General features: G+C 44.2%; 2 protein-coding genes across 3 annotated transcripts in view; both read left to right on the forward strand.

Annotated features, from left to right (window-relative positions):
- NDUFS5 (NADH:ubiquinone oxidoreductase subunit S5) overlaps positions 1–19,938 on the forward strand; it is a 39,003-nt gene extending 19,065 nt beyond the window's left edge. For both annotated transcript variants that reach the window (XM_085861299.1, XM_085861298.1), the window contains exons 2-3: positions 1,518–1,736; positions 19,309–19,938. In XM_085861299.1, coding sequence (XP_085717425.1) covers positions 1,521–1,736; positions 19,309–19,404 — 312 coding nt within the window. In that variant the 5' untranslated portion in view covers positions 1,518–1,520 and the 3' untranslated portion in view covers positions 19,405–19,938. The remainder of the gene's footprint in view (positions 1–1,517; positions 1,737–19,308) is intronic.
- A 287-nt stretch (positions 19,939–20,225) lies between these two features.
- Positions 20,226–21,334, forward strand: part of LOC147009546 (protein 4.1-like) — a 124,417-nt gene continuing 123,308 nt past the window's right edge. The window contains exon 1 of the mRNA XM_085861255.1: positions 20,226–21,334. This exon is cut by the window's right edge and continues 276 nt beyond it. The gene's annotated coding sequence lies outside the window, so the exon portion shown is untranslated.

Genomic DNA, 21,334 nt, shown 5'->3' on the forward strand with positions numbered 1-21,334 from the left:
ACCCTCAAGGCAGTGTTCTGGGCCCAGTCCTATTCCTGATCTTCATGGTGACTTCATGGTGACCTGATGACTCCACACTGTGCCATGCTATCCCTCATCCTTCAGATGGGCAAGCTGTAGCCTCTTCCCTCTCTTCAGACCTTGACAAGATCACAAGCTGGACAAACACTTCGAATATGTTTTTCAATCTTGATAAATCTCACACTCACCATCATGATTGTCCATCTCTCTCTGAAAGGACCATCTGGAAAACCCTCATATCGACTTTCTTAACCATTCAATTGAGGAAGTTTATTCATTCAAACTCCTGGGTCTCACCATCAGCCATGATCTTTCTTGGGCAAAGAAAAATTTCAAAGTTGGCCTCCAAAGCCAGTTGTCGACTGGGCATCTTCCATCATACAAAGTCCTTACTAAGCACACCTGAACTCCTATCCACATACCAGCCCTTCATCAGCCGCTTTATGGAATATTCTGAACGGATCAGGATGTAACAGGACAAAATGAACAGTAGTGAGAGAGAGATGGACACCAACATCAGAGTTGAAGGCCAAGATAGAGAGAGATTTGGACAAACAGTGGGTGTGGGGAGTAATGTGAGGGCAGTAAAGGATGCATGGGGTGGATAAGATGGATACACAAGTAAACTCTCAGGAGGGAAAAATTGGAAATTTGGAAGGAAGCGGGCTTGGGGTGGAGATTGGGGGGAGGGGTGGTGGCGTTTACGAGGGTAGAAAAGATCAAGGCTTTGGATTGTTGATGATCGGGAATAGTGGTGAACAGCTGTCTTGAAGACTGGGAGGGAAGATTAAGATTGAAGAGAATGTATAAGTTGGTTCCACAGGCGGGAAAAATGGAACAAATAAGTGGAAGTAAGTATTCTTTAGTCTTGCCGAGAAATGTTCCACAGCCAACTCAGAGTGGTCTGAGGGGTTCCTTCCTTTAGAAACACTCAAATAAGGCGTTTTACTTTTGGAACACATATTTAGCTGGTATCGGCGACATAACTTCACCGATTGTGATTTGCCAGCGAACATGAGTTATTTCGCCAGAATAACGGAAACTCAAACCTTAATAAACCTGAAGTTTAATTATTACTTTTTTTTTTGGAACCAGCTATCGCATCGCTCAACCCGGTTTACCAAAAACGTCTAATGTGCACCAACTCGTGCTAGCAGGTGGGGCATCCAGTTAAACGTGCACTTGAGGGTCGGCATGCACAATGATGCCTCGCCTTGTCTGTCTGAATCACCAGGAAGGTAGTTCATAGTCCAGTCGGGATTCAAAACCAGGCTATTGTTATTAACCGTGGGATAGCCTGGAAATGTCCGACTGGCAGAACCATGGAGCTTCACGACGTGGTATCTCACCCACTCTTGTATTGTGGATTCCTCTTTTTCTTATCAGGAACATAATATGATAATTTATCTGGGTTTGTAAGAGGTATGGGGACGTCTTTCAGAATGTGGAGCTCGAATTGTCTTCCACCTTCCCATCCTTCTCTTTCCTATTGGCAGACAATGCCGTTCTTTGACCCCAAGGAACTCTTCGGCTGGAACATGGACAGACACTTGCTCCTGCAAAGTACTCCACAACCCCTGCGCTATGCATCGAAGTGCTGTGTATACGAGAGGGACTATGTTGAGTGTGCGGATGCGTTAACTTTGACTCGTGCAAAGAAAGAGTGCCTTCATGAGTGGGAAGATCTCATGGAGTGCATGCACCGGAAGAAAACTGTGAGTAAACATATGAAATGAAGGGGTTTGAATCGTTTCTGGAGGGGTGGAGATGTGTTTGAGAGTGTCTTATGTGTCTTAAAGATGGAGATGTCTTAAAGCAGGTGAAGGGAACACTCAAAAGTTCAAGCCAGGATGTAAAATTTAAAGGTCCACAGAATCAGAAATTCATGTTTGGTTGAATGATAAATATGGCTTCACTTAACACGTGATCATTGCTTTTTAGGTCAGCTCGCTGACCTAATATAACCGTTCGATGTCCTCAGATCTGTCTGTCTGTATGTGTCCGTCTGTCAACAATTTTTATTTTTCTATCTCCTTTGAGACGTCTCGGCCGATTGAGTACTAACTTGACACGATGATAATACGAGTTGCTCTATAGATCGTCTGAGCCCTTTTTCGCATTTTCGCCTCGGGGTCAAGGTTACAGGGAGATCAAGTGCAAAATGACCGATTGGTTGAATGGCCTACAAGGAAGTATTGGACGGCTTTCATAATTGGTTTCATAGGGATTATTAAGAAGATTTAATTCGACCAACTAGTTTCTTGTTACCTCTGTCATCTGACCCTGTTTATTGGGCAACACGAGGTCTGCTGACTTCAACACGGCTTTGCGTGGTTATTTTAAGTTAAATTTAAATTATGTTTTCACTTTTCATAGTTGCTAAGGTTGATTAACACTCGGTTGCATCAAGTTTTGTGAAAATTGAATTTTTATATCCTCAGTCTGTGTGGAAGGCATTGCAGTGAGGAGTACTTTCCATGGACTTCCATCCGTTTGCATGCCATAGCACGAGGATGTCTTTAGTTCTCGTTAACCTCCGCCATCGAAGATAGACGGAGGTTACTGTTTTCACCCCTGTCTGTTTGTTTGTTTGTTTGATGTGAACAGTATTACGGAAAAACTCCTCGACGGATTTCGACGAAACTTGGTGGGGGGATTAGGTATGGTCCAAGGATCATGCCATTAGATTTTGGATTTGGTCCAAAGTCCAATATGGCCGCTATGGCGGACATTTTGAAAAAATATTTGAATTTTTGTTTTTGCATTTCTACATGTTTTAAGTGATTTCCAACCCCACCCCCCCAAAAAAATTGTTAGAGCAAAAAAAACAAAATTTTGCAACTTTTTTCAAAAAAATTTCAATTTTTTTTTTCATTTCTACATGTTGAAAGTGATTTCCAACAAAAACATGCCAAAATTATAATTGCGGCTGATTTTGGAACTTCAGGTGGATATACCCACGTAAAATCAATTTCTTTGTCAAGGAATGAATTGAATTATGTATTATGTATTGTCTCAAAGAATGAATTATGACGAATGAATTGAGTATGTAAAAGGGAAAGTTGCAAACTATAACTCTGTGAACACTGTTGACGTCAAATTGAATGAATAGGATATCAGGTTTACTTGAGTGACCTAGCAGTATTGGCGGCGGAGGTTTTACACTCTACCGAGTGCTCCCCCTCCAGTTGATTTCTGTTTTCACTTTTGGGACCTTCTAGTGTAGCTACACGTGTAATGAAGATAATTTTTGTGCAAATCCGCTCAGAAACACACTTTTCATGAGGAAAATGTATTCAATTCAAATAACCATGACACTCTGGAAGGGACATCACATGCTTTCCGTTCACTGCTTCACCTCGTAACCTGTCCTCCTGAGGGACTGCTTATTCGTAGCGTCTGTGAGATTAATGTTCATATTTTAGATGGTTTGGGGATGTGCTAAACAAGTATCTGAAAGAATTCCGGTGAAAAACGGACGTTTTAACATTTTGTTAGGACATTTCATCCGACGGCGAGCTGGCTGGTCAGGTGAGGCCGCCAGACGTGCAGGCAGCGAGTGATTGAGCTTCTCGGTGGCCCGAGGGTCCTTTTTAGTTGGGGTCCAGCTCTGTCCTGGATACAGCCATTAAATGCACACACTTAGAGTATTTATTTCACGGCCATAAACGTGGGTTTGAAAATTGTATAATGATGTTGGGAATGATTCCTAGAATATGGAGATTTTTGCTCCGAGCGGCTTCACGCGTTTATTTTAAATTCAATTTGAATTGTTTTCACTTTCCGTAGTCTCTAAGGTTAATTAACACTCTGTTGCATCAAGTTGTTTGTATCCGAGCTGACCGTCAAACCCGCTCGGGTGTATATTTTTTTTTCTTGAATAAATATCTTGAAACGAATATTTAAATGTTTTTTGGTGTCCTTGTATGCTCAATTGGCCCCATCTCCAAAAAAACTGTGATGTGATTACGTCGGACATCACGTGACCCACTAGGTCATCTGCAGGACACTTTTCCTTTGGGGCTTGTGTTTACCTGCTCCCTACATACGCTCTTAAAAACTCTTAACCCTGGAAAAGTACTGAGAATGCTCACTAGATGCGTTTCTGGTTGTAGCAATACCACCAAAGATGGTGTGAGTATACATGTTTTAGAAAAAAAATCCAGCTGTAAGGGAAAACTTGGACAGTTAAAGTAAAACTGACAAGTAGGAGGACAGTGGCGTGGCCCAACTGCTTCAAAGTGTCATTTGCAGCGCCCTTTTTGAAGATAATTCGTATGGCACCGGCCTGTATTCTCAGTTTTTGGATGAGTACATCGAACCAATTTAAAGTCGACATGATCCCCAAGAAGATTTGAGATAATTCAAATTTAATGGAAAAGAAGAAGATGGACAGAAAAGCTGCTGAAAAGCGCGAGAACCTGAGGGTAAGTTGTGGGGTTTTTTAAATTATTACTTATTTATTTATTTTTAAACCACCCTCCAGAGCAAGGACACTTGTAAATAATGTTGAATACAAACATTCACAAGTTGGATGCAGGGAGTCATAAAAAGGAAAAGGAAACGGATAATTACTAAGGTGTGAATTCAGACTGGCCACTCAGAACTGGACCATCTAAAAAAGGAAAACAAGGGTCAGGTCAGGTATGGGAGCATGTGCCAGAACAGCACGTCGCTGCGTCCACTTTCCGCCGGTACTCCAGGGGCCTCCGTCTGGCCATCCCCCAGGCAGATGCCAGGCCCATCCCCATCTCCTTGAGATGATGGTCAACCTGTTGCAACCATGAGGCACGTGGTCGACCCACTGGCCTCCTCCACTCATGAGACTCCCTCGCTGAGAGAATCTGGTGAGCAGGATCAGAGTCAGGAAAACGAGCCACATGTCCATACAGCCGCAACTGACGCTCACGGACTATGCAGGTAACAAATCTCATCCGAGTCTCTCTCAGCAACCGCTCGTTGGACACAAAATCCGACCAGCGATAGCCAAGGATTCTCCGAAGAGACCTGGTACCAAAGGAATTAAGTCTCCGTCTCAGATCCTTGGTCAGAGTCCAAGTCTCGCACCCATAGAGCAAGACTGGAAGTACCAAGGACCTGAAGACTCGGACTTTCGTCCTCCCGCACAGGTACCGGCAGCGCCACACCCCATGATCCAGTGAATCCATGACTCCCCAGGCCCGACCCAGACGTCTATTGACCTCTGACTCGCAGCCAGCAGAGACATGAATATCACTGCCAAGGTAAGTGAATCTCTCCACGACCTCAACATCCTCACCACAAACAGACACAGACAGGACAGCAGCATCCAAGATGTCACCGAAAGCCTGGATCTTAGTTTTGACCCAAGAAACCCGTAATCCCAACGGCTCCGACTCCTCATTCAGCACCTCGAGGGCCCCCAAGAGGATGTCTAAAGTCTCCGCAAAGATGACTGCATCATCTGCAAAGTCAAGGTCCGAGATCTTGACATTCCCAAATGACGCACCGCAACTTGATCTCTCCGACATCCTCCCTAGAATCCAGTCCATACAAGTGCTGAAAAGTGTGGGGGCAAGTACACATCCCTGACGAACTCCAGTAACAACTGGAAATAAGTCAGAGATGGTACCACCACACTTCACAGCACTCTCAGTACCAGAGTAGAGTTCAGACATCAGATTGATCAGTTTTGGTGGCACCCCACGAAGACCAAGAATCCTCCAGAGGACGTCCCGATTCACTGAATCGAATGCTTTACAGAGATCAACATAGGCTGCAAGCAGCCCCTGCCGAAACTCTCGTCTGCGTTCGGTGAGGACACGAAGTGCAAGGATACGGTCAATCGTTGACCTCTTTGGTGTAAAGCCTGACTGCTCTGGACGCTGGTGCTCAAGCAGATGATGGCGAACCCTATCGAGAATTATCCGAGCAAAGACCTTGCCCGGCACTGAGAGCAGCGTCACCCCTCGGTAGTTGTTGCAGTCTTGGCGATCACCCTTCCCTTTCCAGAGAGGGACAACAAGGCCCCTCTTCCAGTCAGTTGGGATGATGCCTGTGTTCCAGGCAGAGCACAAAACTGCATGCAACGACACGAGTGCAGCATTTCCACCAGCCTTGAGAAGTTCGGCATGGATGCCACAGATCCCTGGAGCTTTGCCCCGTTTCAACTGGTTCACCGCAGCCCGTGTTTCCACAAGCGTAGGTGGACCACAGTTGATTCGAGGGTCAGCAACAGGGATTGTAACACCCTTGACGTCCAACTCGACAGTTGGGGGATCAGCCTGGTACAACCGCTCAAAGTAACCGGCCCAGCGGGCCTTCACTTCAGACTCCTCTGTCAAGAGCCTACCACTCTCTGCTCGAACTGTAGTGCTCCGAGGGATGGGCTTGGATGAACGTAATGCGCGAATTCCCCTGTAAGCGGGACGAGAATCACCTGTCCACAGGTGATGCTCTACCCCCTCACAGATTCCTCGCACATAGGCCTCCTTGTCCACCCTCAGTGCACGTACAGTTTTACGCCTCAGCTCCCTGAACAGCTCAGCTCTGCCATTCAGCCTGGCCCTGCGACTCTGGTCAATGGTATCCAGTGTCCCTTGAGAGACAAAATTCTTCTTTGCCCTGCGGTGAGCTCCAAGGCATCCACCGGCAACATCAAGGACGGTGGTCTTGAAGGCGCTCCACAACTCTTCAGGACCCCCCAAAGCACCCAGACCCCCCAAGTGTCCACTCAGCCTGTTTGCAAACTCCTCAGCTACTCTCTCATCCCTGAGCTTGGCAACATCCAGCCTCGGCTGGGATGGTACCATTCTCCAGGATTTAAGGTGCAGCTTTAGAGTTGCTACAACAAGCCTGTGGTCAGTATTGAGGAACTGAGCACTCCGGTAGACCCTGCAGTTCTGGATCATCCTCCAACGACCGTCAATGAGGACATGGTCAATCTCCTTTGCCACACCGCCAGCATTGGAATACCAAGTCCAGTGATGAGCTTGTGGGCGCTGAAACCATGAATCAGCCACCCTAAGTCCATGACTTCTTGCAAAGTCAAGGAACTTAGTGCTATTCTGGTTCATAGTTCCTGACCCATGGGGACCAACACACACCTCATAACCGTCCCTATCAGTTCCAGTCGATGCATTGAAATCCCCCAAGACTAGAAGTGTATCTCGTCTGGGGCACTGATCAACCACAGACTCGAGTGTGGCGTAGAAAGCATCCTTCACGGTGAGATCACTCGCCTCAGTCGGAGCATAAACAGAGACGAGGGAAATGACACCTAAGGAGTGACGAATCCTTAATCTCATAATACGCTCGTTGACCGGTGTTACCTCAATTATCATTGGGGTCAGCTTATTGGACACAGCTACAGCAACTCCTTGGGTATGGTAACCATCAGAGCGACCAGACCAATAGTAGGTGTAACCACCCACCATTATCTCGCCGCAATCCGGTCTCCGAACCTCAGAGAGAGCTGCAATCCCGATGTCCAAACGCTTGAGCTCAGATGATAACAGAGACAGGTGATCATCCTCTCTTAGGGATAGGACATTCCAGGCACCCACCCGAAGGGACCGCCTCAGGTTAACCCAAGGAGACCGCCGTCTGGTGGACGACACCTCAGCACCACTCCGACACACTCTCCCGCAATCTGACCCAGGGATGTTACCCCGTGGTTTCCCTCCTATCAACGATTGGGGGTCCCGAAGGCTTTGCCCCAATCCCGTCATCCGGTGAGCTGCCCTGCGAAGGGAAGCTGCACAGGAGGTACTCCCACGGAGTGGGTTTTCAGATTTTTTTGCGTTTTTGCGTTTTGTGGAATGAAGGGTTTTACGGTTGCCGGAGTGCAAATCCTGCCACCAACCTCCTAATAAGAAGTGACCCCAACTGCAGGAGGACGTCCGCAGACACAGTTGGGCACTAGATATGGATGGCCGTTGGCTCACAAGGAGCTCCTCCGCCCTTTGACAGGTTTTGTTTTTAATCCTGCTGGGTGTCCATATCCAAACACCCTCCTCACCAGAAAACCTGGTGGGGGAGACGGTTTAGTCGCCGACAACCCGACCATGGAACAGGTTAGTGCAGGTTTACATGGTACCTGTAGCAGGTCACAGATCGAACCTGACCTGACATGAAAACAAGGGAATGGCAATTATTTTACCACGAAATGTAGACGTGCTGCAGTTAAAGCATCTGCACCTAACCACCCTTGCAGGTACTGGATTCTGCGACCAACCCCTAAACAAAGGATCTGGATCTTCCCCCAGCCTCCCTTACTAATTTTGATATTTTCATGTTGATTGGATGTATTATCTTCAAAAAGTTTCAGAAGTTCGTTCAAATTTACATAAATGTACATCGTTTGTACTCCTATTTCTTATCAGCCACGTATATTGATGCATGTGTGTACAGTTATGTTCAATCGGTGTTTATTAACCTGTTGTACATCACTCACTCCATGTACATGTACATTGTGAGGGATAGTCTCTTCCGGTCTGGTAATGAGCATAAATTGATCTAGTATTGCACTGTACATTGGGAGAAGAGAATTTTTACGTCCGTCCATCAAAAATGAAGACTAAGAACCTATCTACCACAACGTTGTAAATCTTGAGGGAAATTCTGAAGGATAATTCTAAGGGGTACTAAAGGGTTGTTGAGAGTTCTAAAGTACTAAAGAGTTGAGAGTTGAGAGTTTCGTTAATTTCTAAGCTTTGCCTATTTAATATTAAAAATGCCAAACAACCGCTTCCTTCGGACATGAGTGCGATTCTTAGCTCGCCTGTTCGAAGAACAGAGAGCTATAGCGATACCCCCGGCGTGAGCATGAGCGTGAGCGTCAGCATCAGCGTGAGCGTGAAAATGTTAAAGTTTTTGGTGCAAGTTATTTCCTTTCTAATGTTTTTATCCACCACACTATTTTTTACTAATTACAATATACAAATACATATATTGCTTTAAAATTATTTGGATCAGACTTCACTGCAATGCTTTATAAAAAATATTATTAGACTAGTCTTTTAAAAACGATAAATGTATAAACAGGCGAGCATTGGGTGGCTTTGACACCACTCTGGTTAATGTGAAATAAGCAAAGCCGAGAAATGAACAAAACACAGTGGGTTCGAGAGTTTGTTCTTCTTCATTCTGGTTCTGGTATTGGCTCAAGCGTGCGTTAAAGCAAACGAAATTTTATCTCCGGTGTGTTATCCCAGTTACCCTCACCAGAGGAGAAGGCATTGTGTTTGGGTCCATTTGTTTGTTTGTTTGTCTGCGCATAACTTTTGTGTTTTTCTCCGCAACCGCTTGTCGAATTGACATTTTCACCATTGGTGCGACTACTCATGTAGAATGTTTTAATGATGAATATGATGTCATAGGTCATGTGGTGTGGCAGTCATGTTGGAAAACCGGACAAATATTGGACCTCTGTATCTCTGAAACCGTGCCAAGGAAAAAATTAAATTTGGCACATGGCAAGTACTCCTCATGGGGAATGAGGGTGTTTTTTATTTTAATGATTTCACAATTGCACATGTAGGACACTACATCTGATCAGTATGAAAATTTTGGAGGGTCATCTCGGGATAAAATGGTCCACAGAAAAAAAAAAATTTGATGACCTCATCGGTCACGTGATTTGGCGGCCATATTGTTTTTTTTTTTTTTAAACTTCAAAAATCTTCTTCTCTGAAGTGGCTGAACAGATTGAGGTGAAACTTTACATGTATGACTGCCTATCCATGACAAACAAAAGGTTTACACGTACGACATAGGTCACATGGTTTGGCAGCCATATTGGATTTACCCTAAAACCTATAAAAAAATAATCTTCTCCAGAACGGCTGGACAAATGGAGGGGAACCTTCACACAAGTGTTCCACAAGCCATGGGTGTACAAGTTTGTTGAGGAATAATCGATAGGTCACATGGTTTGGCAGCCATATTGGATTTACCCTAAAACCTATAAAAAATAATCTTCTCCAGAACGGCTGGACAAATGGAGGGGAACCTTCACACAAGTGTTCCACAAGCCATGGGTGTACAAGTTTGTTGAGGAATAATCGATAGGTCACATGGTTTGGCAGCCATATTTGATTAAAGAAAAATGTTAATTCATGTTTTCTGTAGAACCGCTTAATCAATCGACATGAAACTTCACATTTATGATATAGTATTGATGGGGAATATGTTTTAAATTTCAACTTGATTGGACACATGGTCTGGCAGCCAGAATTATTTAATTTTTGATATGGGTTATTTTCGTGTTTTTTGATTTTTTGTTTTAAATTACTTAACATACCAGTACACAAATGCCGCACAAAATACACCACACAAAAGACGTCCTGGTGAAGGTCTGCAATCTCTGATTGCTCTTTTTCTTGTCTTTATTGTTTTCTTGTGTACAAAGGATATTGGTAAATGAAAATTGTTTTCCGTTTTATTTTGTCGAATAGATCCAGACATGGTGGAATAGAGACTTTTAAATGCCTGGTGTGTTGGCGCAGTGGTTAGGGCAGCGGCTTGGGATCCAAAAGGTCCTGAGTTCAAACCCCGTTGGGCCACTGAATTAATACACCAGGGGGTTGACTCAGCCTGTCATCCTTCCGAGGTCGGCGAAATGAGTACCAGTGTACTGGGCCGGTGTATACCCCGGTTAAAATAGGTGTACCATATCCCTGTGTCGTAAGAGGCGACCAGGGTTGTGTCAGGAAGGGCATCCGGCGTAAAACATGTGCCAAATCACTATGCGGATCGGATGATCCGCTGTGGCGACCCCTAACGGGAGCAGCCGAAAGGAGAAGAAGAAGAAGAAGAAGATGGTGGAATAGAGACTTTGTTATTTTTATTTTGGTTCTGCATCGTTTCAAGCATGCGTTAAATGCAAACAAATTTTAATCTCCCAAACATTCAACGGGACCAGTAGGGGACCTGTATTGCAAAGCAATTCTCGCTATTTTGGTCATAATTTTCAACGATTTGGGTACTGAAGTAAAGAGTAGGTCTTCCGAATTTGTGGATGAAACAAAGCTAGGAGGTAAGGTAGATCGCAGAGGGGGTAGTGATCAGATTCAGGAAAGTATTGATACTTGCATAGATTGGGCAAAAGATTGGCAGATGCAATTTAACCTGAGCAAGTGTAAGGTGTTAGGGATGGGAAAGAACAATGAAAATAGAGATTACAGGATGCAAGGGGTAATTTTGGAGCGTGTCACACAGGAGAAGGATCGGGGGTGGTAATAGATACAGGAGGTAAACAGACAGGACAGTGCCAGGCAGCTTTTGGTAAAGCAAATAGGGTTTTCGGTTGTATTCTGAGAGGGATCATTTATATATCAAAAGAGGTGGTTTTATCACTGTATAGGAATTTAGTGAGGGCCAATCTAGAATATTGTGTGCAGTTTTGCTCACCACAACTTAGGAAGGACATAGATGCCATGGAGAGGGTTCAACACAGGTCTACCAGATTGATTCCAGGCCTAGCTAGACTCAGCTATGAGGAGCGGCTGAAGGAGGCAGGGCTTTATACATTATAAAGGAGGCGGTTACGAGGATATAATCGAAATGTTTAAGTTAATGAAGGGTACAGACAAAATAAGTGCAGAATAATTATCCAGCACAATAGACAGTGATAGGACCAGGGTCATAGCCTGAGAGTAGATTCCAGAAGAGGAGAGTTAAGATGGTAATAAGGCAGGGCTCTTTCACTCGGAGTAGTTAATGCATGGAATGGTCTCCCTGGAAAGGTAGTGGCAGCAGAAACAGTAAATAAGTTTAAATTGGAATTAGATAGGTACTTGGAAGTAATGGAGATAGAGGGGTATAGGGACGTTGGTGGGACTTTTAGGAAGCTTGAATAAGTGTGGAAGGTGAAATAACCAGAGTTGGTGTCAAAGCCACCCAATGCTCGCCTGTTTATACATTAATCGTTTTTAAAAGACTAGTCTAATAATTAATATTTTTAATAAAGCATTGCAGTGAAGTCTGATCCAAATAATTTTAAAGCAATATATAATATTGTTGTGGTTGACGAAATTCGCAAACCACCATTCAGGGCCCGTAGGTGAGATATCTCTGTAAGTATATGTGTAGTTAGGCCCAAACCCGTTGTTTCGAGGGAATAAATGTCATTCATTCGGGCTGCGACCCTTCTAGATAGCCGTTTTTCTTTTACTATCTTTATTTTGGACCAGCCGCCATTACTACCATTACTACCACCACCAACCACGTCTCAACAGCCATCACACAACAACCACCAACCGCAACGCCGCTTCACAACCACAGCCACGACCCTTGCCGTCACATCTCGCTCTCGCAACCATCGCATCACCGCCATTCCCGCGCCGCTTGTGGGCACCGATACTGGACTCGTGCAGGGCGCGCACCGAGCAGGGGTGCAAAAGCGCCGGCCTTTCCGAAGAAAACGGATCAAAAACGACTCACGCCCACTTCTGTTCCGTCCTATCAGCGAGCATGGGGCGATTTGGCCCCGCCTCCAGGTGCGTCGGAGTATAATCGCTATATGCAGATTCGCGGATCAAAAAGCATTCACGCCCACTTTTCCTCTGTCCAATGGGGAGCCAGCCAGAGGTAAAGGGTCGAAGGTGAAGGAGCGAAGCCACGGGGGCTATAAAGGGCCACGTTCGCTCGCCAAAAAGGAGAGTTGAGTTGGGAAGAGTCGGAGTAGTTGAGTCAGTCAAGGAGAGTTGAGAAGAGAAGAGTCAGAGAAAGCAGTTGGACGGAGCTGAGGAGAGTGGGAGAGTTGGAGAGGTGGCGGCGGCGAAGGCAGTCGAGAGGGCGCTCGTGTCAGAGTCAGGGAGCTGCGGAGAGGGGAGGCCGGTAACGCGACCGAGGTCGCGGTGGAGACGCTCGTCGCGGGACCCAAGCCAGCGAGATATCCTCATTCCCCCGAGCATCAACAACCCCCTCCTGTTTCCCCCCGCGCTGAGATAGTGTGAGAAGGGGGCCCCGTTCCCACCCCATTTCCAGGCAGTGCCAGCGAGGCCCGCGGAGTCGGGGCGCCACCGCCATTTTGCGGCTCATCACCAGACGGGTAGGCTCGACGCGGTCTCGGCCCCAGGCCCGTCTGCCCCCCTCATCGTTGAGGGTGGTCCCTTTTTCTTTTGCTTTGAGTATATGTGTTGTCGGTGCCGTCTGTGAAGTAAAACTGTATAAGTGTTGTCGTGTGCTCGGTAGTCGGTAGTAGATCTGCATTGTGTTTCTCTTTTACATTTGCTTTTTGTGCAGAATTGTCGTGTCACTTTTACATTTGCTTTTTGTGCAGAATTGTTGTGTTACTTTTACATTTGCTTTTGGTGTATAATTGTATATGTGTGCTTTCCGTGTGCCGCGGAATAAATGTGCTTTATGTTGAACTGTTTTTCCCGTTTCGCTTCGTCTTTTCCTTAATTGAATCTCCATCTTACTTCACGTAAAGGGTTGGTCGTGGGCTAAATACGCCCAATAATTAATCGAACCGTCGAGGTTGACGATAACACCGCTCGGTTATCCCGATAGTACGGAACGGGTCGCTTAAAGTGGCCCGTGTCCGAAGTCGACCTGCGGCGAGGTGCGATCGCCCGGTCTACCCTCCGTGTGGGTACTTAGGTAGGTCGAATTTGGCGAGCAACCCTATCCCACGCGGGGGGCCGATTGGCACGATCGTGGTGAGGCCGAAAGGCCCACCCGTGACTAGTTCCCGGCGTTAGTCCGAGAGGGTCACGACGGGATTGTCCGTCCGGTGGGCGACGTGCCGCGATTCTAGTTACGTGGCCGCTCGCACGCCGGCAGGCGCGAATCCGCAACAATATGTATTTGTATATTGTAATCAGTAACAAGAGTGCAAGTGAGCACAATATATGCCTGAACAAGAAGGTATATACAGAATTGTGCTACCACATGGAAAACAGCATCCTGGTTGCCATGCAAACCACTTTAGATGACAAACGTATGTCACGACACACCATCTCCACAGTCTGTACCTATGTACCAAATATGAAACGTGAAAGTTGAAAACTTTGGGAGTTAGAGTGCGGACAGGAACGGATGGAAAACAGCATCCTGGTTGCCATGGCAACCACTTTTGATGATGAACGTATGTCGCGACACACCGTCTCCACAGTCTGTACCTATGTACCAAATATGAAACTTGAAAGTTGAAAATTTTGGGAGTTAGAGTGCGGACAGGAATGTACGGACGGACGGAATGATATAATACGGCCCGATATATATATATATATATATATATATATATATATATATATATATATATATATATATATATATATATATATATATATATATACACATACATACAATTGTACACTTTCCGATTGAGTGATTCAGCATTTCAATTCTTCTTGCCCGAATGATGTCGGATAGTCAAGTTGATTGGGATAATTCACCAATCCAACGAGTCTCCGTATCACCAATATATTTATATATATCGGGCGTATAAAAAATAGTCTGGTAGATAAAAACATTAGAAAGGAAAAAATAACTTGCACCAAAAACTTTAACATTTTCATGCTCACGCTCACGCCGGGGCTATTGCTATAGCTCTCTGTTCTTCGAACAGGCGAGCTAAAAATGACTTGTCTTGCTTCAACAGTTTATTGAGCATTGCAGGTGGAGATTGATGAAAAGCCCATCGGTGATGACATTGTCACAACACCTACATGGGCATAGTGCGATGATTTCAATTCGCTGGACGACTCAAATCACGACAACAACAACAAAAGTCTTTATGGCTCGCATCAAAATGACGGAACCAGAGGGGATGAGGATCATGTGAAATTTATAACAAACGTTTTTTTTGTTGTTGTTATACTTGCTTTACAAGTCTTTTCCTTGATCATTCAAACACTTCCGAAAGTAATAATTGCAAAACAACTGACTAAGAATTGTTTAACCTATCAAATCCGGGCACCGAGAATTCACAGATGTCACTGAATGACACGGTAATGAACAGCTGAAGTCTGGTTACATTGATACCTACATTACACTCCCCTGCTCCGTGGTTGACCCCTGACAACTATAGGGGTTACATCTAAAGATTAACCAATCAGTTTGTTCTCGACAATCGGCATTTCAGTCTCTTAGTTGCTAAAAGTTGCGCAAGCAGCAACTGAGTTTTACTAATGTCTGCCAACACATCTGGATTGATGTATAATTTGCTTTCCTCACATAGGACCGATCTAGGCAGGGTGAAACTGGTTGCTGTGCTGTGCGGCATTCACTAGATCAGCGTTTCTCAACCTTTTCACCCTTGTGGAACCCTTGAAATAGTTTTCATGTCTCAGGGAACCCCTGCTTAAAAATTATTATTTACCATTATTAATATCTAGCTCTTTTTTATTTTTATCGTAGTTCATGTGGTAAATATAATATATTTTTTCGGATACCTGGTTTAAGGAAAAAATGACCCCCTTTTTGTCAAATTTATTGGCAATGAAAAAAAAAACATACTGCTCGTTTATGAGACCTCATGTCGAGGTTTTAATTCACACCAAAAAAAATCTTTTTTAAATTAAAAAAAAAAAACATACCTCATGTAACTTGATCAACAAAACTTCAACAAATAAAGCTGAGGCACTAAAGGTAAACAGAAAAACTAACACACACACAGAGAGAGAGAGAGAGAGAGAGAGAGAGAGAGAGAGAGAGAGAGAGAGAGAGAGAGAGAGAGAGAGAGAGAGAGAGAGAGAGAGAGAGAGAGAGAGAGAGAGAGAGAGAGAGAGAGAGAGAGAGAGAGAGATAGATATATATATATAGATATATATATATATATATATATATATATATATATATATATATATATATATATATTGACTGACTGACTGACTTCGCGCTAGGAAGCACAGAGAAGATAGATGGACACCGTGCATGCGTCCCGTCCTTGAGTCAGTCACTCAATGATACACGAATCCACTGCGTACAGGACGTCCACTAACCAGTGAGGGCGGTTTCACACTGGCGCCATATAGACATCGTTAAATACATTCCCTATGGTTGTTATAATTGTAAATAATATCAGAGGGTGAAGCCACTATTATAATAACCAAGGAGTTTCCAACAATATGCTGTACGTGTATCATAAAATTACAAATATTAAATCAAACAAAAACTACTCAAAAATACATTAGCCTATTTATTACTGTTTCTCGCGGAACCCCTAGCGACCTTTTGCGGAACCCCGGTTGAGAAACACTGCACTAGATGTTCGTCTTGAGGAAGTTGTATCGATATTCGAGGTGGCGTCACTTAGTCCCTACATTGTTGACCCAACATCGTCATTTGGAAGGACTCCTGAATTTACATCAGAAATTTGCACCGGATTATCCTCGGAATCACTGGACACATTATGCACACGATCACTAGATTCATCGTCACTGTTTCTGGCATCAGAACACAACTTATCAGTCTCCCCTGCTGCGCCCGAAGCCCTCCCGTAACTGTAAGTGACATCATCACAATAATGTGAAACAATAGATTGAGGTGGTGTGTTGGTATCGTTCACCCTACGTCTACCATCATCCCATAAATAGAAAACACAAGATTCAGGTAGTGCTTACCACTCACTCCACTGTTGTGGGAATCGATAGAGGATTCAGGCAGCGTGATGTCTTTTATAACATGATCACCACTTGCTACATGACACACACTTCCACTGCAGGCACTATCCTCACCAGTGGAATTAGGAACTGGTTCAATTTCTGCGACGAAAGCTTGATAATCCACCATTTCTCAATGGTGGACCATCCTTTCACTGTCACTGTCACCTTTCAGTGGTTTCACAACATACACATTACATTCTCTCTGTTCAGTCACTTTACATGGTTGAGATTGCCAGATGTCTTGAATATTATGTCTACCCAAGGGATGATTTATTTGAAAGACACTTGCACCTGTAGGTAAAGCTGTCTGCTGTGCCTGCATGTTCAAGGCTGTTATCCGTGACTGCTTCTTCACTTTGCTGATTTGCCTATTTGAAAGCAGTTTGCAGCCTATGATGGTGTTCAATGACCCACTCAGTTGGGTTATCATCTTCCAACCCTCCACAGAGGATCAAGTCAACTGGTAGTTTTGGGTCTCTTCCAAAGAACAGATAGAATGGCGAATATCTTCTAGTGGCATGGGGTGTACAATTGTATGCATAGATAAGTTCTGGGAGAAGATAAGGCCAATTATTTTTCTGTGTAGGTGGTAGAGGTCTTAACATATGATTGAGTGCCCAGTTAAAGCGTTCACACTGCCCGTTACCCTCAGGGTGATATGAAGTGGTTTTGCTTTTCTTCACACCGTAGATATTGCACAGTTCGTGCACGACCTAGCTTTTAAAACTTCTACCCTGGTCACTATGAAGTCTCTGGGTACTCCAAACTTGACAAACCAATCTTTCACTTAAACTTTTGCGACTATCTTAGCTGTTTGGTCACATGTTGGAAAAGCCCGAGTATACGTAGTGCACACATCATCAAGGACGAGCACATTTTCAAGACCTATCTTGCCCTTCTCAAGTAGTGTAAAGTCCATATCCGGAATCTCAAGTGGCCATTTCGCCAATATAGACCCAAACATTGTCTGGACATTGAGACCATGCTTGCCTGACATACACCGTTCACACTTAGTACAGTATTCATCTATGTCCTTGGCCTTGCCTGGCCAAAAACATCTCGTTCGTTGTATTTTGGAAGTCCTTTCAGAACGCTGGTGTCCGCTTTCGTCGTGGCCAGACTATAAAACTCTTGATAGCAGTTTCTGAGGCAACACCACTTGATTTTCAGTTTTTCCTTTCTCCCTTATTCTCCTGTAGAGTATACCATTTTCCACTGCCATATACTTCCAACTCTTATGTAACTTCTATGTTTTAGGATTTCCACATATGACAGTTCTGAGAGATGGACATTTTCTCTGGTTCCACAAATTCAATCGAGAACCTCCTAATGTCTACATCATCAGCTTGTAACTTGGCAATATCCACAGCTGTGAGTGTTGGTATCAGTGTAGATGGTAGCGGGTCTTGCCTTATTGGTATGACTGCTGCAGGTTCAAGGCGAACGGTAGCAACATCTGTCTGCACTTGGATCTTTAACTCTGCAGGCAAAAAGGTGGATTTGGCAGGAAGTTTCAGGGCTGCTGTGGTTATACTTTCCAGTCTTGACACTTCTTTCTCATGGCCAACTTTCCAATTGAGTGAGTCAGCATTTCAATTCTTCTTGCCCGAATGATGTCGGATAGTCAAGTTGATTGGGATAATTCACCAATCCAACGAGTCTCCGTATCACCAAATTTTGCCGAAGTCTGAAGGTTGCTCAGTGGGTCATTATCTGTATAAACTATACATTCAACACCAAACAAGAGGTCTCAAAACTTTTCTGTGACAGCCCACTTCAAAGCAACTAGTTCCAACTTTAAGCTGCTGTAATTTTCCATATTCCTCTCATTGGGCATCAAAGATCGGCTCGCATAGTTAAGTGCTACCTTGCCAGCTTCTTGTTCCTGCGATCATTCCGCTCCTCGACCATTGTAACTTGTGTCGACTTCAAGAATGTATGGTCTGGTAAAGTCAGGATGTCCAAGGACTGGTGCCGTGGTAAGTTTGCGCTTCAGTTCCTAAAAAGTGGCTTCACAGGAACTATCCCAAACCTTCATACCACATCCAGTCCTAGATTTATGCTTGCCTTTCTTCGCAGGTTGAATACCCTGTAACGGAGTGAAGAAGAGCAGCTATTTTCACAAAGGCAGGTGCAAAATTGCGATAATAACCGATTATACCCAGAAAACCACATAGCTCAGTCTCTGTTTTTGGTACGAGCCACTTTGTCACAGCACTTATTTTATCAGTGTTAAGGGCAATACCGTTTTCTGAAATTTGATGGCCAAGGTATCTTAACTGTTCTTCAATAGAAGACGAGGGAGGATGCTGTGGGAGGAGTGGGGAAGAAAATGGCATGACGTTTTGGGGGGAAGAAAGGGAACGGGCATATGGTCAAAGTGTCCGCAATACTTGCGTACATAAAAAAAAGAGACGGTCCAATATACCTTTGGCAATATACCTTTGCAATATACCTTTGCTTCTTATCCTTCCAACAGCATGATGAGTGTTGAGATCACTCCTCCTATCTTGGATGTTGGTGTCACATTTCCAAAACTCTATGTCGGATGTTGTCATTGCTTAGCGATTTGTCACGTAGTCTAACAAACTACTTTGTGGTACTTGCACAATAGGACACTGGAAGATCTCTTGAATTCATGCTAATTTGACTTTTATTTTATTGTCTTGAGTTGTTTTTGTTTTTTTTGCAGATTGCTCATCTTAAGGCCATAAGGACTCAGCGAAATAAATTGATCAAGGAAGGAAAGTATTCACCACCTCTGGAGGACACGAAGCCTGAGTTCTGAGCAGTCACTTGCGAAGGTGATAAGGAGCCGTCTACTTATTACATATGCAAAATGGTTTAATTTTCAATCCTTCTCCCCACCCATTTTTTTTTCCTCCATTCTCCTTGCACCTCTTCCCAAACCCCCATCCCCTTCTTCCCGTTTTTCCACAAAAGTAATATGTTGATTAACCTCAAAAATGAAGATCGGTGGTTCATTGTTATGAAAGATCTATTGTTGGTGTCTTTGAACTAGCAGTGCATTGATGCATCCATATGAACCATAAAGTACAAACAGCTGCAAAGGCATATGGCTTTGAACGTGCGCCATTTGGTCATGCAGTTGCAGCAACGACCAGGCATTCAATTGTGGATGTTAGGATGTAAAACCTGTACATTGAAAAATCACCAATAGAATGCGGGGATTCCACCGTTTCCTAACCTCCATTTTGAGTAATTGGTTTCTCTTTCCGGTTATCCATCTGCTTTGCGGTTGCAAATGTCCCCGGTGATATCTGAGTAAATCTCAAATAAATTCTCCCAGAGTTTAAAGGTTTCTGCTGGTGTGACCATGAATCTCCTGCTGGTGCTAAGGTGAATGACCCATGAGGCTATGTTGATCACTTCCCTTTTGTTCTGACTTGCATAAACTCTGAGTAAAAGGTTTGTTATGAGGACTCATTGCTTTCGAATCGATGCAAGATTATCCAATGGCAGCTGTTCTGCTGTGTGCATATCTGCAGTGGGCTACTGCACTTTGAGCAAATTCCCAACATTGTGTAAACAGTTTGCGGTGTATCTTTTGCTCAGGAAAATGTTCATATATTCACGGGGTTTGACAAAGTTCTGGGACTGATTTATTTTTTTCTCAACAGGTGGCAGCACTGGCTTGGGTTCCGTAATTGGACGTGCATCGTAATCGTCTTGTCAGTGCTGTGTTCACCGTCGTATTGATCGGTTGTGTTTTGTAGCCATGCTGGAGTTTTATTACAATTATAAGTGTTGCAGTCTTGTTCTGAAGACAAATGACAAATTTATGGAATAGAGAATCAGGTTTTTGGTAAAACCAAACAAAAAGGGCACGGACATTTTCGACAAGTTGAAGCTGATGTATGGAAACGATGCAATGTGAAGATCACGTGTGTTTGAGTGGTCCAAGAGGTTAAAGGAAGGGAGAATGGACATGAATGATGATGCATGGTCAGGACCCCCATCAATTGCCAAAACAGACGAAAATGTTGAAAGGGTGAGAATGTTGGTCCGATATCACTGACATTTGACAGTCAGATTGATAGCGTACCAGTTGAACTTGCATTGAGGTTGATTTTGGATAAAAACCTCAACACAAGAAAGGTGTGTGTTAAGATGGTCCCAAAGAACCTGAGAAATGAACAAGAGGGAGGCTCTAGGTTTGTTCTGACCGGTCAGAATGTGTTCAGTCAGAAGATCACAATCTGCTGAAAAAAAAAAATCGTCGTAGGAGATGAGGGCCAGGTCTACCAGTACGACCCAGAAACGAAACGCCGGAGTCTGCAATGAAAAACACACTCATCCCCAAGACCAAGAAAAGCTTGCATGTCAAAGTCCACAGTCAAAACAATGCTGATTTGTTTTTTTGACATCAAAGGGATTGTCCACAAGGAGTTTGTTCCTCTCGGACAAACAGTGAACAAAGCATTTTACCATGAAGTGTTGGAAAGTTTGAGAAAACGTGTTTTGTACATCAGATCAGATAATATTCCAGCACACACGGCCCTCTCTGTGAGGAAATTCTTGGCAGACAAACAAATCACTGTGCTGGAACATCCTTCCTACTCTCCCTACTTGGCTCCACACAATTTTTATGCTGCCTCAGCTGACTAAGTTGCCAGGGGCATTATGTTTTCGGATTGTCCGTCCGTCCGTGATAGGTTTACGTTACCACCATAACTTGAGAACGGCCAAAGCGATGC

Source organism: Eptatretus burgeri, chromosome 17 (assembly GCF_056783735.1).
Source record: "Eptatretus burgeri isolate ZD-2024b chromosome 17, Ebu_testis_v1, whole genome shotgun sequence".
NCBI lineage: Eukaryota > Metazoa > Chordata > Myxini > Myxiniformes > Myxinidae > Eptatretus > Eptatretus burgeri.